Source organism: Lithobates pipiens, unplaced genomic scaffold, assembly GCF_037356315.1.
Source record: "Lithobates pipiens isolate NorthernLeopardFrog02 unplaced genomic scaffold, aLitPip1_a1.2 Scaffold_23, whole genome shotgun sequence".
NCBI lineage: Eukaryota > Metazoa > Chordata > Amphibia > Anura > Ranidae > Lithobates > Lithobates pipiens.
This window is the reverse complement of record NW_027507785.1, coordinates 329,578,586-329,596,516: the sequence shown is the minus strand read 5'-3', so window position 1 is coordinate 329,596,516 and position 17,931 is coordinate 329,578,586. Positions and strand designations below refer to the sequence as shown.

The 17,931-nt window shown below is 45.9% G+C and overlaps 1 protein-coding gene across 11 annotated transcripts in view; it reads right to left on the bottom strand.

Annotated features, from left to right (window-relative positions):
* The window catches only part of ST3GAL3 (ST3 beta-galactoside alpha-2,3-sialyltransferase 3), a 690,822-nt gene that overhangs the window by 395,957 nt on the left and 276,934 nt on the right, over nt 1-17,931 (bottom strand). For 6 of the 11 annotated variants that reach the window (XM_077450693.1, XM_077450694.1, XM_077450692.1 and 3 more), the window contains exon 3: nt 8,319-8,366. The exons of 4 other annotated variants lie outside the window; for them this stretch is intronic. In XM_077450693.1, the coding sequence (XP_077306819.1) occupies nt 8,319-8,366 (48 nt within the window). Of the gene's footprint in view, nt 1-8,318; nt 8,367-17,931 lie in introns of those variants that run through there. One more of the 11 variants, XM_077450703.1, reaches the window with a different exon arrangement.

The window sequence follows — 17,931 nt, the reverse complement described above, 5'->3', positions numbered from 1 at the left end:
ACAGCAGGCAGGAGATCCTCTTCCTGCGCCCACTATCACAATTTGAGAAAAAAAACGCGGCTTTGCGGAGCTCCACCCACACAGCCGTGTCATTAATTCACAGAGCTCTGTGAATGAATGAACTACAACTACTGCCTTCCATTGTGGCCAACGGCTCGTAGTTCTCAATGAACTGCGAGGGTGATGGTGAGTGCTCTCGTAGTCCACTGATTCTTCTTGCTCTCCATAAACTGTCTGACTATACAGGAGGTATGGGCAGGAAGCAATATTGACAACATACCCGTGACCAGCAGATCATGGGCGCATTATCAGGCTCCTGCAGACACTCAGAATACCTGTCTGCCTATATGTTGGTCTGCAGGCTAAGTAAAAAAAAAAAAAAATAGGATTTTTATAACAGCTTACCTGTAAAATCCTTTTCTTTGAAGTAAAGAGCCATAGTAGTTACTCTGTGGGTTATAGGCCACCTTCAGGTGATGGACACTGGCACGCCCTAAGCCCTTGTACACACGGTCGGAGATTCCGTCGAAATGTTTCCTATCGGACCGTTTTGTCGGATATTCCGACTGTGTGTGGTCTGCATCGGACTGTTTCCATCGGAATATCCGACGGACCAATTTTTCCAACTTGCCGGTAAAAATTTCCGACAAAATGCTCCGATCGGACATACTCCGATCATGTGTAGCCTACTCCGACGGACAAAGTGCCACGCATGCTCAGATCAAACTCCTAGACCAAAGCTATTGGCTACCAGCCTGAACGTAGTCCTGTCGTAACGAAATAACGTCATCACGTTATGTACAATCAGATTTTCCGACAACTTAGTCCGACCATGTGTATGCAACATCACTTCCGGACCCCTTCCGGAATTAATCCGTCAGAATTACTCCGACGGATTTGGTTGTCGGAATCTCCGACTGTGTGTACAAGGGCTAAGACAAAAAGTGCATTCCCTATATAACCCCTCCCATTGCTGGGAGTTCCTCAGTTTTGTAGCAAAGCAATACATGTGTATACACGTGTATACCAAAGAAGGGAGGGACCTCTGTGTCCCGTGATATACAGGTAAGCGGTTATAAAAATCCTATTTTCTTATCGTACATCACGGGACACAGAGCCATAGTAGTTACTATGTGGGATGTCCCATAGCAATGCCAACTGAAGGGAGGGAAGTAGGGCAGAGGACTCATACTGCAGTCTGTAGTACACTGCGCCCAAAGGCGATATCCTCATGACCTTTACATCTACCTGATAGAATAGGGTAAATGTATGGACTGGAGACCAAGTTGTGGCCTTGCATATCTGGGTCATGGAGGCTTGGTGATTCACTGCCCAAGAAGCACTAACAGCCCTGGTGGAGTGCGCTTTAACTTGAAAAGGAGGAAATTAGGATGAGGCCGCAATACAACCTCATCCTAATGAATAATCAAATATGGTCCTTTACAAAAAAGAGCAGCCAACTCTGATACTCTTCTAGCAGAAGATATGGCAACCAAGACAATTATTTTCCTCGTCAAGAGGACCAAGAGAATATCTTGTATTATCTAAAAAGGCTGTTTCTGTAATGCCAACAGGACTAAATTCAAGTCCCAAGGGTTCAGGGGTTACCCAACTGGAGGATTAATCTGTGTTACCCCTTGAATAAAGCTACGAACCAGAAAGCGTGAAACAAGTGGTCATTGAAAAAAAAAACATCAATAAGGCCGACACCTGGCCCTTGATAGAACTCAAGGCCAGCTTCATTTCTAATCCCATCTGTAGGAATTTAAGAATCCTACCTATGACATATTTCCTGGGGTGCCAACCCCTGGATTCACATCAGGAGACATATGCCTTCCAGACTCTAGTATATGACTCTGAAGGCCAGCTTCCTAGCATTAACCAAAGTAGAAACTACTGAAGCTGACAACCCATGGTCTTTCAGAATGTGGGTCTCAATAACCAAACCGTTAAATATAGCTTTTGTAAGGTAGGATGGAATACCGGACCTTGCGAGAGAAGGTCTGGCCACAGTGGTAGGGTACAAGGGTCCCCTACCGCCATCTTTACGATCTCCGCAAACCAAGATCTCCTGGGCCATGCTGGGGCCACAAGAATCACCTCCTTTCTTTCTTAATTGATCCTGCAAAGAAGGCACGGAAGCAGCGGAACAGGAGGGAATGCACAGATCAGTGAAAAACTGATCCCATGGAAAAAACTAAGGCATCTGTTCCGAATGCCATCAGATCCCTTGTCCTTGACACAAAGTTGACTTTCTTGTTGTTCAACCTGGACACAAGCAGACCCACTCCCAGGACTCCACATTTTTGACAGAAAGATGTCGGGGAGAAGGGACCATTCTCCTGGGAACAATTGTTGGCAACTCAAGTAGTCTCTTGCCAATTCTCTATCCCTGGAATGAAATTTGCTGATAAGCAAGGAATGTTGTTTTATGACCAATAAAGAATATGATTCACCTTTCTCTGGGCTGCACAACTTCTTGTGCCCCCTTGGTGATTGATATAGGCCACTGTTGTGGCATTGTTGGATTAGATCCTGACAGGATAATTCCATAGTCTGAGCGTCCAGGCCTGCAGGACCAGGCTTACTGCCCGAATCTCTAGAATATTGATGGGCAAGGTCATCTCTGATTTGGACCATTTCCCTTGGACAGACGCTTCTTCCAGGACTGCTCTTCAGCCCAAAAGGCTGGCATCTGTTGTTACCACCTTCCAGGTATCTGGTAATCAATTGAAGCTTTGACGCACTTCGGGGTACAAACGCATTGGGAAGTCCAGAGCTTGGACCTTCTTCTTCTAAGTTGACAGGATACTGTTTTTCAGCAGTCTTGAACAAAACTGCGCATAAGGAACGGCCTTGAAAGAAACCACCATCTTCCCAAATAACTTCATGCAAAGTAGAATAGGATTCTTCTTTGTCCTGACCAATTGAATCAGTTACTTTATAAAGCCGACCCTTTCCTGGGGCAAAAAAACATTCTTCTGAACTGTATCTATGATCAGCCCCAAGCACTGCAATCTCCTTGAAGGTTTTTAAGGAGGATTTCTCTAGGTTGAGAATCCAACCTAGGCATTCCAGGTAGCTAACTGCGGTGACCAAACTTTGGTTCAAGTGGGCTACCGACTGATCTATCAAGAGTAGATTGTCTGAGTAAGCTAGTATCGTTATACCTTGAGCCCATAGCCTGGCTAAAGAAGTAGCCAGGACCTTTGTAAACACTCGAGGTGCAGTAGCTACACCGAACAGCAGAGCTACAAACTGAAAATTACGATTTTCTACCTTGAAGCGTAGAAAATTCTGGTGAGCAGGGAAAATCGGCACATGGATGTCGATTGACGCCAGAAATTCTCCCCCTTGTAAAATGGAGACTACTCATCAGATTGACTCCATGTGAAAAGAACGGATATTCAAAAAAGCGGTTTAGACCTTTGAGATCTCAAATGGGTCTGACATCCTCATTTGGTTTTGGAACCGTGAAACGGTTTGAATAAAACCCTAATCCTTGCTCTTCCAAGGGGACCACTGATATCACTCTTTGAGACAAAAGATGATCCAAAGCTAGAAAGAGAGATTTCTTTTTCACTGGATCTCTGGGAACGCTCGACCTGAGAAAAGGAGGAGACGGGAACTCTCGGAACTCTAGTTTATAACCTAGAGATATTGAGGAAGCCATCCATCTGTCTTGACATTGTTCCTGCCAGATCCTTGAAAACTGTAGAAGCCCTCTCGAGCGAGTGGGGTGCCCCTTCATAAGGAGGCTTTAGTATTTTGCTGTGTGGGTTTCCTCCCCCAGGTCCTCTTTTGACCCTTAGACTGACCCTGAGGTTTACCTCTTGCAATGGACGGAGAAGGCCGTCATGATTGCCTGGAGGCTGGAGAAGAAGCACGCCTAAAAGAAAAATGCTTAAACGTCTTCTTAACTGGAAAAAGGGGACTTTTCCCACTAGGAATTCTTTGGATATACTTATCCAGATCGTCTCCAAATAACCGTTCACTATGAAATGGGAAACTGGCCAAGAGATTTTTGCATGGCCCTTTGGCTGACTAATTTTTCAACCATAGGATTCTACGCACATGTACCAGCCCTAGCATGAACCATGAGGCCTGGAGAATAGAATCTTTTATAGTGTCTACCGTAAAACACAACACTTCTGATATCCCGGCCAAATCTTGGGCCTGCTGATCAGGAATAACCTTGAGTACCTCTATAAACTGGTCCTTTAAGGACTGAGATACTCCAATCGCTGCCAGGGCAGGCTGAACCAGTGAGCGAAATATAGTTTTTTTAAAAAGGAATTCCAACTTCTTATCTGCTGGAACCTTTAGCATATGAGCATTGTCTACTGGACAAGTAAGGTTTTTGTTTACAGAGGACATAGCAGCGTCAATTGCTGGAATTCCCCATTTTCCTATAAAACTCTTCCTCCATAGGATAAAGTATTGAAAACTTTTTCGGAGGAATAAAACTGTTTATCTGAGTGCTCCCACTCAGAATACAAAAGCTTTTTTAAACCATAAATGGATAGGAAAAACATGAACCGATTGTTTTGGCTTTAGTGAACCCAAACCAGAAGTGGGCTCATTGACTGACTGCGCTGCTGGCAGTAAAAATGTGGAGCGGATCAATTCAGTGAGAGATTGTACCAACAACCTTTCCTGCGAACCTGATCTTTTCGTATTAGGTTCTTCGGAAGAGGAGACATCAGCCTCTTCCTGGTCCCCTGAGAGAAATTCATCATCTCTCGCCCCTTGTTCCTCAGCATGAGGGACCTGAGCAAAATGGATGGGGACTTGTTACACTTAGTCCCACTCTGGGATGCGATTAAGCATCGATTTTTTGCTCCAAACTAAAATGGTTGAAGAAAAAACCCCCGTAGTAATATACACAGGGGCTGCAGTGTTAAGAGCAGCTGCAACACTTGCCCCTCCTGATGGCTCACTCTCACCAGCCATATTACTTCAAGGAGAGGATGCCATCTTTACTATGATGGTTGTAGGCTTCCGTGTGACTGTAGAAGTCTTTCTAGAGCTCCTTTTGAGGTGTTTCCCCCCTCCATTCTGACCATAGCCCGATGCACAAAGCAGAGGTACTACCAGAAGGAATGCATTCACTTGCTTGAGCAATAGTCCAGCTCCGTGGCTGCTATTAATGCCCAGCCTGATGCAGCAGTAAATGTGTCAAAAGGAATGCCTGTGTCACCAACCTTTAATATGCCAACTTTGCTCTTGTGTCCCTCCGTAGTCTGCAACCGCAAAAATGTTGCTTTTTAAAACACTCCTTCCCACGCTGGGAGCTTGAGGACGCCAACGCCGCGCTAAGCCCCACCCCCTGTCGCCTACTGCCCTTCCCCTCTTTTTTTTAAAAAAGATCTCTTTCCCACGTGAGCACGGGCTCCAATCACATTGGATCCACAGGGAGGGAAGAAAGAATGGCGAGGGGCGGTCTCGAAGCTGCCGAGCGGCGCGCCGTTCGCACCTTTTCTTTTTTCTTTTCTATTTCTTGTAGCGCTCTTTCCCAGAGAAGCACAGGGGGGTGCCTGGTGGGGGAGAGGGAACTCCCCCGGACTTACCAGAGGTCTTGCTGCTGGCCGGAGGAAGAGAAACCTGCTGCTTCATGGGCACAACGTGGGCTCCTTGAGAAGCGTGAGACGGTAAGTGCTCAATACACCTTAGACATTGGCGAAAAATCTGAGGAACTCCCAGCAGTGGGAGGGGTTAAATAGGGAGTGCACTTTTTGTTTTAGGGCGTGCCAGTGTCCATCACCTGAAGGTGGCCTATAACCCACATAGTAACTACTAAGGCTCTGTGTCCCGTGATGTACGATAAGAAATTTTATCTGCAAAAATTGTGCATTTATTATTTTTCTTAAAAAAGCGAACGTATTTTTTTCAGAGTACAGAAAGCGACAAACCTCCAGCAACGAGGCCTACAATTTCCGACTCTCATACAGCAAAGATTATACGAATGAATTGCATTCCATCTCCTCGATTCATAAAAGGTTTTCTTTTCACTAAATACGAGACATTTCGCTGGTTGGAGGAGGAGAGAGGAAATGCGGATAAACATCATGATCTCCCCTCCTACAATTGCAGAACACCTTGTGTTGAGTGAAAAGCATACAAACAGTTGAATTTATGGACGGACGAGGTGCAGTGTGGGAGACCCACATAGCCTTCGCTGTATGAAAGCCAGAATTGTAAGTCTCAGCCCTGGAAGTTCGGCACTTACTGAATTGTTGGAATGAATGAAACAAACAGTCTTTAGGAGAGACTAAACTTCAAGCTCGTTTTGGCTGTACTTCTCCTGTGCATCACAGGAGTGCAGTTAGTTTTGCACTCCTGTGACCCGTTTTCAGCAGAAAGCGGGCTGAAGTCTGCTGACATCACGGAAGTCGGTCCAGGGTCCGGGTCATCCCGACAATTGAAGGCGGGAAGCAGCAGGTGTCCGCCAACCCAGCTCAGACTCTCAGCGAGCCGCTCCCAACCCCTCCTCAGCCCAGCACTCCAATGAGCGAGGAAGGAGCAGAGCGGAGAGCTGTGACTGACAGTCTGCAGCTCTCTGCTCACGGAGCTGTCAGAACCAAGTGATCGGCGGTGTTCGATGGCTCGGTTCTCAGTGTAGAGGCATCGGGGGACAGATGCAGCATCAGACCAATGCTGCATCCACCTAAGTATAAGTGTGATTCAGGAAAAAAAAAACAACCCCATTCTTCTCTTTTAACTAATAAAAAGACAGCAAACAACCTGCTATGTCTCTTCCACAGTACCAAAGACTTACCTGCCTGCTCGCAGTTTTCTATTGAATGCACTGTCAGGGCTGGGCTGGTAGTTTAGTTCTGCCTTAAAGGAGGAGAATGGGCAAAGCGCTCTTTGAATCTGGGTGGCATGAGCATGACAGTTACCACTCTCTGCTCAGAGCAGACCTAAGAACTGAGTGATCAGCAGCCTTTGATCGCTCAGTTCTCTGTGTAGCGGCGGCAGGGGACAGATACAGCATTGGATCGATGAATGTTTATTATTTTTTAATCCTGCACTTCCTTTTAAGTAATGCAGCAGCCACCCACACATGGGACATGTCTCAGTGGAGGGAAATTTATTGCTACATAGCAAACATCCAAAATAATTTTACATCAATAGGCAGCATTTTACATTTTAAAGAGAGTTTTATTTTACAAAGAGAAGTGCTTATGACGTCATAGTCTGCTTGTTAATTGCAGACTTCACATAAGCTCTAAATTCCTGCTCTAGTCACAAACATGGCTGCCTTATTGTTAAAGTCACAGGCCGGCAATAAAGAGGTACTTTAATTATTTTTGTTGAGACCCTTTAAAGATTAACTCCACTTTTGTCAAGAAAAAAAACCTTCCCTCTGGGCGATCTCTGTACATTGCAGGGATTGTAACAAACTTTTTTTGCAGATTCCTAACCATTGTTATTCTGAAGAATTATCTGTTTGTTTCTCGGTGTCCGTGTGGAAAGTGGATGTGAATGGGAGTGACTTTATCATTCTCAATCAGCTGCTGCAGCTGCGGGGCTCTAATGAGGAAAGTGGAAGGGTCTGCACCCTTTTAGATGTGATTTCCCTTTTTGGGAATACAATATCTCACCAAAAATTGCACTTATGTTGCAGGGGATGCCTGGAACCGGACTTGTATTTTAGTGCAGACTTCTGGGGAAATCAGTGAGCCAATCACACGAGCAGGAAATTACATTTGTGGGGGGAATTCTGTATACAGAACGCCTCCAGGTGGCCATATCGCATTTTTACAGAAAGTTACGGAGCTGCAGATTGAAAAAGGAAAGATAATTTTTAAGTCAAATTATAAAATGACTTGTGCCCTAATTGTATAAGCTAGATTCTTTTATTTTGCTATTTTTTTCCCCCACTAAAGTGGAGTTACCCTTTAAATGACGTCATCTCTGACCACAACAGAACATACAATTGAGCTGCCTAGATGTGTATTCCTATGGACCATGACTGCTGGGAAAGTGAGTCCCTTCCCAATATGCACGTTATTTCCCTTTGCCTCCCCCCCCGGTGTGCTTGCACCCAATGTAATGGGGGTCTGCGAGGGATTTCTAGGCTACTACCATATAACTTACATCTGCTTGAATTGGATGAGATATCACAGGAGGGAGAAGCTTTTTCTAAGTTGGTTTACGGAAAACTGGAAAACCACATCAATGCCTCCCAACATGACTGCCATACGCAAGGAAGAGGCGGCATAATGTCGCTGCAGTACAGAGCGAGGAGGTACGCAGAGAGGAAAGGAGGGAGCGGGGTTGGGAGGGTGGGGGGAGGGGGTGTTTCATTGTACCTGGGCCTAAACTGTGTCCAACGGAGTCAAAGGCATGAAGCACAGAATCTGTAACACAAGAGGATAAATTCAATCCTTCTCTCTGGATTGTGGCGAAAATCACAAACATAGGCACAAATGGACATCAGAATACAGACCAATAGAATCAATTAGTATTTCATCACATATATTTTTAATTTCGCTTTATTTTGACCCCCACTGCAGACACCGGATGTGCTGGGAGCCGATGAAGATGGAGGTCTTCTATCTGGGCCAGCTGAAGGTGGATGAAGACCATGCAGACCAAAGTCCCATCAAAGTAGTGGCAGAAACCTTTTTAAAGTCACTATGATTTGAAAGGGTTCCAGCGAAATCAATGGCCAGCGACTTCTCATGCGATTTTACGTGTCCAAAGGCCCACGATAAGTAGCACAAGTGTGAATGGAGACTTAAAGAAGAATTCCAGGTATGGATATCTTATACATTGTTCCAGCTTGGACCAACCGTGTGTATACTGTATACCAGACCTGGCCAATGCCCTTGGAAGTAGACACCGCTACTACGGTGATCTCCACTTGCTTCTGGTTTCCGTGCTGAACAGCTACCATGCTGCATTGTGGACAAAGGAAGTGGGCCACTAGGCACCTTTCACAGATGGCTTTGCATTTTCCCAATGAATGCAAAGCATTCTCTGATTTGACAAGGTGGATCCCCACATGGTACAAATCACTGAATGCTTTGCATTCATTGAGAAAGTGGAAAGCGAATGGGGCCTGTGCCCAGTGGTAGACCTCCTGTGTTCAAAATGCAGCAAGGCAGCCACTCAGCGCGGGAGGCAGAAGCTGGTGGTAGTCACTGTAGTAGTGGTGTATTCTTCAGCAATTTCCAGCTTCTAGAATAATCCCACAGGTATAGTATATTATACATGATAAAAAAGCGCCTCGAACTGTAGACTCAACTAACATTTTTATCCCGTTGTGTGTGGTCCATCCTCCTGAATTCAGGTGTGAGCTGATTCTTTTGTTCCCTCTTTATGGAATGATTATTATTGATTACTATGTTTCTTTATATTTTGTTGTTGCTTGTTCAATTGCTTTATATTAATTATTATATTTTGTATAGATATCCTCCTGAGGAAGCGGCCTTTATACCGCGAAACTAGTAGAGGAGACCCCCAATGCGCTTTTTGAATTTCCCATTTTTCGGAGAAGTTATTAAAGCGGGAGTCCGCCGGGAGTCCGCTTTTTTTTTTTTTTTTTTAAAGCCAGCAGCTACAAATACTGCAGCTGCTGACTTTTAAAATAGTGACACTTACCCGCCCAGCGCGCCCGCGATGTCGGCACCCGAAGCCGATCTCTCGATCGTCTCTCGGGTGCTGCCGCCGCCATCTTGGGTATGGGAATCAGGAAGTGGAGCCTTTCGGCTTCATTTCCCAGTTCCCTACTGCGCATGCGCGAGTCGCGCTGCGCAATAAGGATAGTCCCCCGCTGTCTCTGGGATCCATGTGTTTCCCAGCAGGCAGCGGGGGACTTTCGGAAAGGGGCGTAGATTCTGCGGAAAAAGGGGCGTGCCTTCTGCAGAATCTACGCCGGAAGTGGGTGCAGATACCTGTACTGTACAGGTACCTGCACCCCCCTCCCCCCTGAAAGGTGCCAATTGTGGCGCCGGAGGGGGGGAGGATTCCAATGAGCGGAAGGTCCACTTTAGGGTGGACCTCCGCTTTAAAGACGCCATTACTGTGATATGCATAATCTGTATTTTAATATGTGTGGTTTTGTCTTTTGTACTCTTTATATGTTTATTAAATAAGATGATATTTTAAATGTTATTTGTTTCCTTTCTGATAGTACCGATATATAGTCCAATTTTCAAAAAACATTTTTTGGGGGGGGGGGGGGGTTTATCGTCAGGATTAGTACAAGCAGCTATCCTTGGTACCCTTACCCCAAAAGAACTTTTTCTTTTTTCCTGGATATAACATTTTTATTAGATCACAAGGTAAGAAACTCACATCGAAAACACAGTCTGATCAGTAAACATCACCGGGAAAAGATCGCCAACTTCTTGAGAAAAACGCCACAGATCTAGGTGTATACCGCTGTCTTAGGATGAGGAAGCCAGCAAGGAACTCACCACTATCTGGAACCGAGGGCTGGAACTCTCTGTGGACCACAGGAGCCGGCATGTTGACGTCACCGGCAAGGAAACGATGAGTTGCTGGACATGCAGGCTACTTTCTCAAGCTAATGGTTAGGGGCTGATGGAGCCATATATATATGGGACACGTTCTTCAATGCAAATAAAACTTTACTGAATCTTCAGGTCAAAGTATATATATATATACACACACACACACACACACACACACACACACACACACACACACTAGATAAGGACATTAATAGCCTTTGCTTCATGAACCCTTGGCTGGACGTTGTGATCCCATGACCATTATTGTGTATATATAAAGCTCCATCAGCCCCTAATCATTAGCTTGTCAAAGGAGCGTGCATGCCCGCTATAGGCATTGCGCATGCTCAGAAACGCGTCGCTTTCCTTGCCGGTGACGTCATCACGCCAGCGTTGCGGTTCACGGTGCGTTTCAGCCCTCAGCTGGAGAGTTCCCGGCCGACTTCCTCATCCCCAGACAGCGGCACACAGCTAGATCCATGGCGTTCTCTTTAAGTAGTTGCCGATCTTTTGGCGGAGTTGTTTACTGATGAGCCTGTGTGTTCAAGTCTCTTTCCTTGTGATCTAATAATAATTTGTGCGAGTATACACCAATGCCACGTACACACGATCAGACATCGATCGGACATTCCGACGATAAAATTCATGGATTTTTTCAGACAGATGTTGGCTCAAACTTGTCTTGCACACACACACAGTCACACAAAGTTGGTCGGAAATTGCGAAACGCCAAGAACGTGGTGACGTACAACGTGTATGACGAGCCGAGAAAAACGCAGTTCAATAGCCAGTGCGGCTCTTCTGCTCGATTCCGAGCATGTGTGGAACTGTGTGTGTCGGAATTGTGTACACACGATCGGAATCTTCGACAACGGTTTTTGTTGTCGGAAATTTGAGAACCAGATCTAAAATTGTGTGTGATGGAAATTCTGATGGAAAATGTCCGATGGAGCCTACACACGGTCGGAATTTCCGACAAAAAGCCACCATCGAACATTTTCCATCGGAAAATCCGGCCGCGTGTACGGGGCATTAGAGGTGCTTTTTCCTGTTCCCTTTTATCTCCTTTGCATTAAAGAGGAAGTAAACCAGCGATGTCCCCTGTGTGGGCAGCGTCCATCTTCTGGTCCTCTTCCTTCCGGGCCGCGGACTCCTGCTCTGTGATTTGCCCGGGGCTGCGTGACGTCACCCCGGCGCATGTGCACGGGAGCCGTGATTAACGGCAAAGGCTAGGGAAGAAACGGCACTTCGTTTTGTTTCTTTTCCGCGCATGCGCCGTTGCAATTTGCGGCAGACTACAAATGAAATATCTCCTAAACGGCGCACGTTTAGAAGATATTTCCACTACCTATAAGTAAGCCTTATTCTAGGCATACCTATAGGTAGAAGTCCAAAAAGTGGGTTTTCAACCACTTTAAGAGCTGCTTCTGCTCAGAGAACTAGCCTGCCCTCAGGGGGTGGATTCATGAGACTGTAATTGCTGACGTTACAACAAATAAAACTTCATTAAAAAGTTTTAATTATTCACTTTTAGAGACTCTTGATGTTTTGGGAGTGCCAATTCATTGCGCCTATTCTAGTCTTTCTATGGTCTTATAGTACCATGATAAGTAGCAGATGAAACAGCACTACAACCACTTACAAGACATCCCAAGTCCTGGTGCTCAGGCTAAGAGGTCTCTGAAAACCTCACACGGTAGTTAAGCTTCAATGAAGAGGTGGCATGTCAGTAGGTATCAGCAAACGATTATCCTTTATTGTTCAAAGTGACACAGAGCCGAAAAAAGAATTAAAAAAACAACACGTTTCGGCCGATCTGGCCTTAATCATGGCTTGCCATTGAAGTTTGACTATGGTATATACATGGTTGGTCCAAGCTGGAACAATGTAATTCTTCTGTGAAGAGTATCTAAAGCCCCCCCAAAAAAACCACTTTATTTTAGTTTTGGTTGGATTGTGAAAGGAGTAGAACTCCTGTTAGGTTCCTGTTGCTGGGACGGGTGGGACTGCGGCTCTGGATGCAAGTCATCAATGGGTTGGAGTTGAAGAAGGCGAGTACAATTCATATGGCATGGAATGGCTCTGGTGAGGCTGCTCTTGGCAAAACAGGGTACCCCTTATACCTCTTAGCTAGGGGACTCAAAGTTTGGAATTCACATGTAAAAAGTCCAATAAAGGCGCCAGGCCAAAGACATGTAATAATAATAATATAATAAAAATAATAATAATAATAATGATGATGATAATAATGGTAAAAACAACAATAATAATAATAATGTAATAATGATGATAATAAAAATCATATAACCAAAGACCTAGCAACAAAAATAGGCCCCCCATCAAAATTAGCTTCCCCAACTTCAACAAGTGGCGATAATAGATCAACCCCAGCAACAATAGACCCCCTAGAAAAAAATAGCTCCGCCACCCTCATCTATAGACCCTTTTGCCAGAAACAATAGACCCCCCCCCCCCAACAGCAACAATAGATCCCCCACCCATCAACAACAGTTCCCCCCCTATAGACCCTTTTGCCAGAAACAATAGACTCCCCCCCCCAACAGCAACAATAGATCCCCCACCCATCAACAACAGTTCCCCCAGCACCCATCAACAATAGATGCCCCCAACCCACCAATAGTAGTTTCTTCTCAGCAACAACAGATCCCCCCTAGCAAAACTATTGCCCCCCCCCCCCGCAACAACAGACCCTTCAGAATGTCCAAACAGGCCTTGCCAGTACATACATTATATACTAGAGGTGCTGCTGGAATAACACGCACAATGTCACAGTAACACATACATTCACACAATGTCACAGTAACCATGAGATAAACCGAAGTTCAGAAATATTCCTTTATCCCATTGTTTTGCAAATCTATGTACACTACAAACTGTATGATTGGATCGGTTCTGATATCGGCGCTTTACTAACCTGACAGCTGATTATTCTAAATAGGAAACCTTCATTTTGTTTGCAAATATTAAAGATTCTAACTACCAGCAAGAATGAGTCCTTACATTTAAAGAGCACCTGTCATTTCAGATCCATCATGGCAGTGCCTGTTAGCGGGCGTCCACTCACCCACCACCGCCACGTCCCTCACATTGTTGTGTCACTGCCCGTTCACCAGCCAACCCATTAAAGTGAATGGGACTGTCGGTGAGTCAACAGCGGGTCAGAGGAGAGGCCAACAGCGGGACAGGGGAAGAGCCAACAGTAGGTCAGGGGAAGAGCCAACAGTAGGTCAGAGGAGGGGCCAACAGTAGGTCAGAGGAGGGGCCAAAAGCGGGTCAGAGGAAGAGCCAACAGTGGGTCAGAGGAGGGGCCAAAAGCGGGTCAGAGGAGGGGCCAACAGCGGGTCAGAGGAGGGGCCAACAGCAGGTCAGAGGAGGGGCCAACAGCGGGTCAGAGGAGGGGCCAACAGCGGGTCAGAGGAGGGGCCAACAGCGGGTCAGAGGAGGAGCCAACAGCGGGTCAGAGGAGGAGCCAACAGCGGGTCAGAGGAGGAGCCGATGCGGGACAGAAATAACAGTTGCTCTTTAAAAATTATGATTTAAATCGACTTGATTTAAATCAAATCCTCCCTGACTGTGGCTAATTAAATATAGTGATTTCTCATTCTCCCATGTGTGAATGCCAATGTGCAATTGCGTGATGACATGTCCGTGCGGTGAAGTTACGCGCGTCATGACGTCACTACACGTGGACTCACAGTGGTCATTTTGCTCATAATGGTATAAATACAGGGCGACCAAACAATTGGTTACCAATTTCCTTTCATCCTCATGGACCTTATAGGTTTGTTTGTCCCATTATTTTGATGTCCGATACTCCTGACGAAGCTCATTAAGTGAGCGAAACATGTAGAGATAAGGTATTTCTTGCATCTATTTTTTCATACCTTCGGGTGTCACATGGGCTACATGGTCTATTGGGATGGTGAACAAACAAGTTTTTTTTAGGTAGTCATGAGAGCTCTTTTTGACTGTGACCAATGACTGGCCTGGATGCATGACACCATGCCACCGTAATTGGCCAGTCAAATTGTCTGAGGAGGCCTCCCTATAGATAGTGATTATTTACTGGATACTTCTATATGATAAGGATAGGCTTAAAAAGAATAGCAGATCAGCATCATTGGGGTATTTTTCTATGTTCTGCCCTCTTAGGCCCTTTTCACACTACTGCAACTTCAAAGTTGCGCGATTTTGCTACGGTTTTGACGCGATTTGAGGGAATGCCTTTGTAAACTTGAGGTCTATGGACCTCAACTCGCATCAAAGTACAGGGACTACTTTGCAGTCGGTGCGACTTGAGGTCGCACAGATATGAATGGTACTCATTGGAAATCATGGGGTACGACTTATCCTGCGACTTTGCAGTTCCATGTTGCAGGACAAGTCGCACAAGTGTGAAAGGGGCCTTACAGAATCAATATACTTCCCATCCTATAAGTATGCACATACATTCAATTTCTTCTTCTTTCTTTCCATGATATACTTCATAACCAACAAAAGGTTGATTCTCTCTTATTGGCCACTGCTGCGCGGGCATGCGCAATCCTGTCTCTTGTCTTTTTAGCAAAATTACTTGCCATCTTAACCTGTTCAGATCTGTGCTACAGCCGAGTGACGGCTACAGCACGGATCTGCTTTGTTGGGAGGTCATCTAATGACGTCCTTCCCTTTCAAAGCTGGCCACGCCCCCCTGAAGGTCAATGAGAATCGGGTGATTACAGATTCAAGTAAGGGGCCGATCCCGGCCCCTTACCATGTGATCAGCAGTCAGCCAATGACAGCTGATCACGTGATGTAAACAGAGGCTCGGCAATCATTTGTTTTTTTTTTCTTTTCACGCCGACAGCGTGAGAAGAAAAAAAGCAGATCGCTGACTTCTGTTTGCAGGGACATCGGTCCCGAAGAGGAAAAGTCTCTGTGCCCACCAGTACCGCCTGTCACTGCCAGCAATCAGTGCCATGATTCAGTGCCCACCAATCAGTGCCCACAGTACATCAGTGCACCTATCAGTGCCCACAAGTGCCCCCTATCAATGCCCACCAGTGGTGCCAATCAGTGCCTCATCAGTGCCACCTAGCAGCACTGCCTATCAGTGTCACTTACCAGTGCTGATCAGTGTCCATCACTGCCACCCATCTGTGCCAGCTATTAGTGTCCTTCAGTGCCACCTATCAATGCCTTTCAGTGCTGCCCATCAGTGCCCACCAATGCCACCTATCAGTGCCCAACAGTGCCGCCTATTAGGGCCCACCAGTGCCACCTATTAGGGCCCACCAGTGCCACCTATTAGGGCCCACCAGTGCCGCCCATTAGGGCCCACCAGTGCCGCCCATTAGGGCCCACCAGTGCCGCCCATTAGGGCCCACCAGTGCCACCTATTAGGACCCACCAGTGCCACCTATTAGGACCCACCAGTGCCACCTATTAGGACCCACCAGTGCCACCTATTAGTGCCCAACAGTGCCGCCTTGGTACCCATCATGCAGCCTTATCAGTGCCCATCAGTGCAGCCTATGGGTGGCCATCAGTGCAGCCTATCAATGCCCATCAGTGCAGCCTATCAATGCTCATCAGTGCAGCCTATCAATGCCCATCAGTGCAGCCTATCAATGCTCATCAGTGCAGCCTATCAATGCTCATCAGTGCAGCCTAGCAATGCCCATCAGTGCAGCCTATCAATGCCCATCAGTGTAACCTCATCAGCGTACATCAATGATGGAGAAAAATTACATGTTTACAAAATGTATTAACAAAATATAAAACGGTTTTGTATTTTTCTTTTAACAAAAAACAAAACAAAAAAAAACAAAAAACACACAGAGGTGATCAAATACCACCAAAAGAAAGTTCTATTTGTGGAAAAAAAAATTATAAAAGTTTAATTTGTGTAAAGTGTTGTATGACCACGCAATTGTCATTCAAATCGCGTCAGCGCTAAAAGCTGAAAACTGGTCTGGGCGGGGGGGGGGGGGGGGGTTTAGGTGCCCGGTAAGCAAGCGGTTGTATACCCCTTTTTTTTTTTTTTTTTTTTTTTTACCTACAGGTAAGCCTATAATAAAGGCCTATAAGACTTACCTGTAGGTAATATGAATATCTGCTAAACATGTACGGTTTAGGAGATATTCGCACTTCATGCAGCCGCTGACTTCATGCAGCCGCTGACGTCATGCGCTCTGAAAGTCCGGCGGAAGCTGACGGAAAATCAGAGCTCCCGCGTGCGGCGGGAGTGACGTCATCGCAGCTCCGGGCACTCACAGCGCCGGAGCCGCGAACCCGGAAGAAACACCAGGGGGGGGGAGATGTCAGCCAGCCATCTCAGCAGTGAGTGGGCGCCGCTGGAAGGGCTTCGTTCTAAGGTAAGTATTTCACATCGCGCTGCAGACTAAGCTCATTATTGCCTTTGCCCTGCGGGTTTTTTGCGGGTATACAACCACTTGCAGAGAATTTTGTACATTATAGTCGGCATTTTGTTTAGTAGTGATTTTATAGCAGCAATGCACAATAATAACGTGTGAGGGATTATCTCTGAACGAAATCCTATGAACATGGAAAGCCTGAAAACTTTATCGATCTCCCGGCTCCGAAGGCAAATCGATATTTCCACATCCTGCAGAACCGGATCAGAGATCAGTCCCGCTGATTCCCAATTTAGGATAATCCTTTTTTTAAGCCCAACTATTTATTTATTTAATCTCTCGTCAGATCATTTCTAAAAATACAATTCTCTGGTTTCCAAACGTAGCCGCAAAATAAAAATCGCAGACAAAACAGAATGGGGAAAGATTTATGAGCTGCTGAAGACTAAAAATAACAGACACCGAAAAAAAAATACTGAAGACGGTATCTCTAATGCCGAGTACACACCACCGGACTTTCCAGCAGACTAGGTCCGACGGACTTCCGAAGGAACGGACTTGGCCACACACACGCACAGACTAAGCCCGTTCGAAAAGTCCGTTCGTTTTCAACGTGATGACGTAAGACGGGACTAAACAAGGAAGTTCAATAGCCAGTAGCCAATAGCTGCCCTTGCGTCGTATTTGGTCCGTCGGACCAGCGCACAGACAAAGGGTTTTCCCGATAGGAATTGAATCCGTCGGACAGATTTCTATTTCTAGGTCTGTCGGATTTTTTTAAATGAATAACGATCGGATTATCCCACACACAATCGGATTGTCTGACGGAATCAGTCTGCCGGAAAGTCCGGTCGTGTGCACGCGGCATAACAAGGAGCAGAATGTAAGCAGAGAGCGCTCCCCAGCCTTCAATACTAAAGCGGTGGTAAACCTCAGACATGAAATCTGAACAAAGCCTATCCCTCTATAGTGTGTACTTGTTTCACTCCAGAGCACTAAGTGTCATTTCTGTCTGCTGCCTCCTTCCTCTGCTATCAGAATGAATAACTTATGGCAAGTTTTCCTGA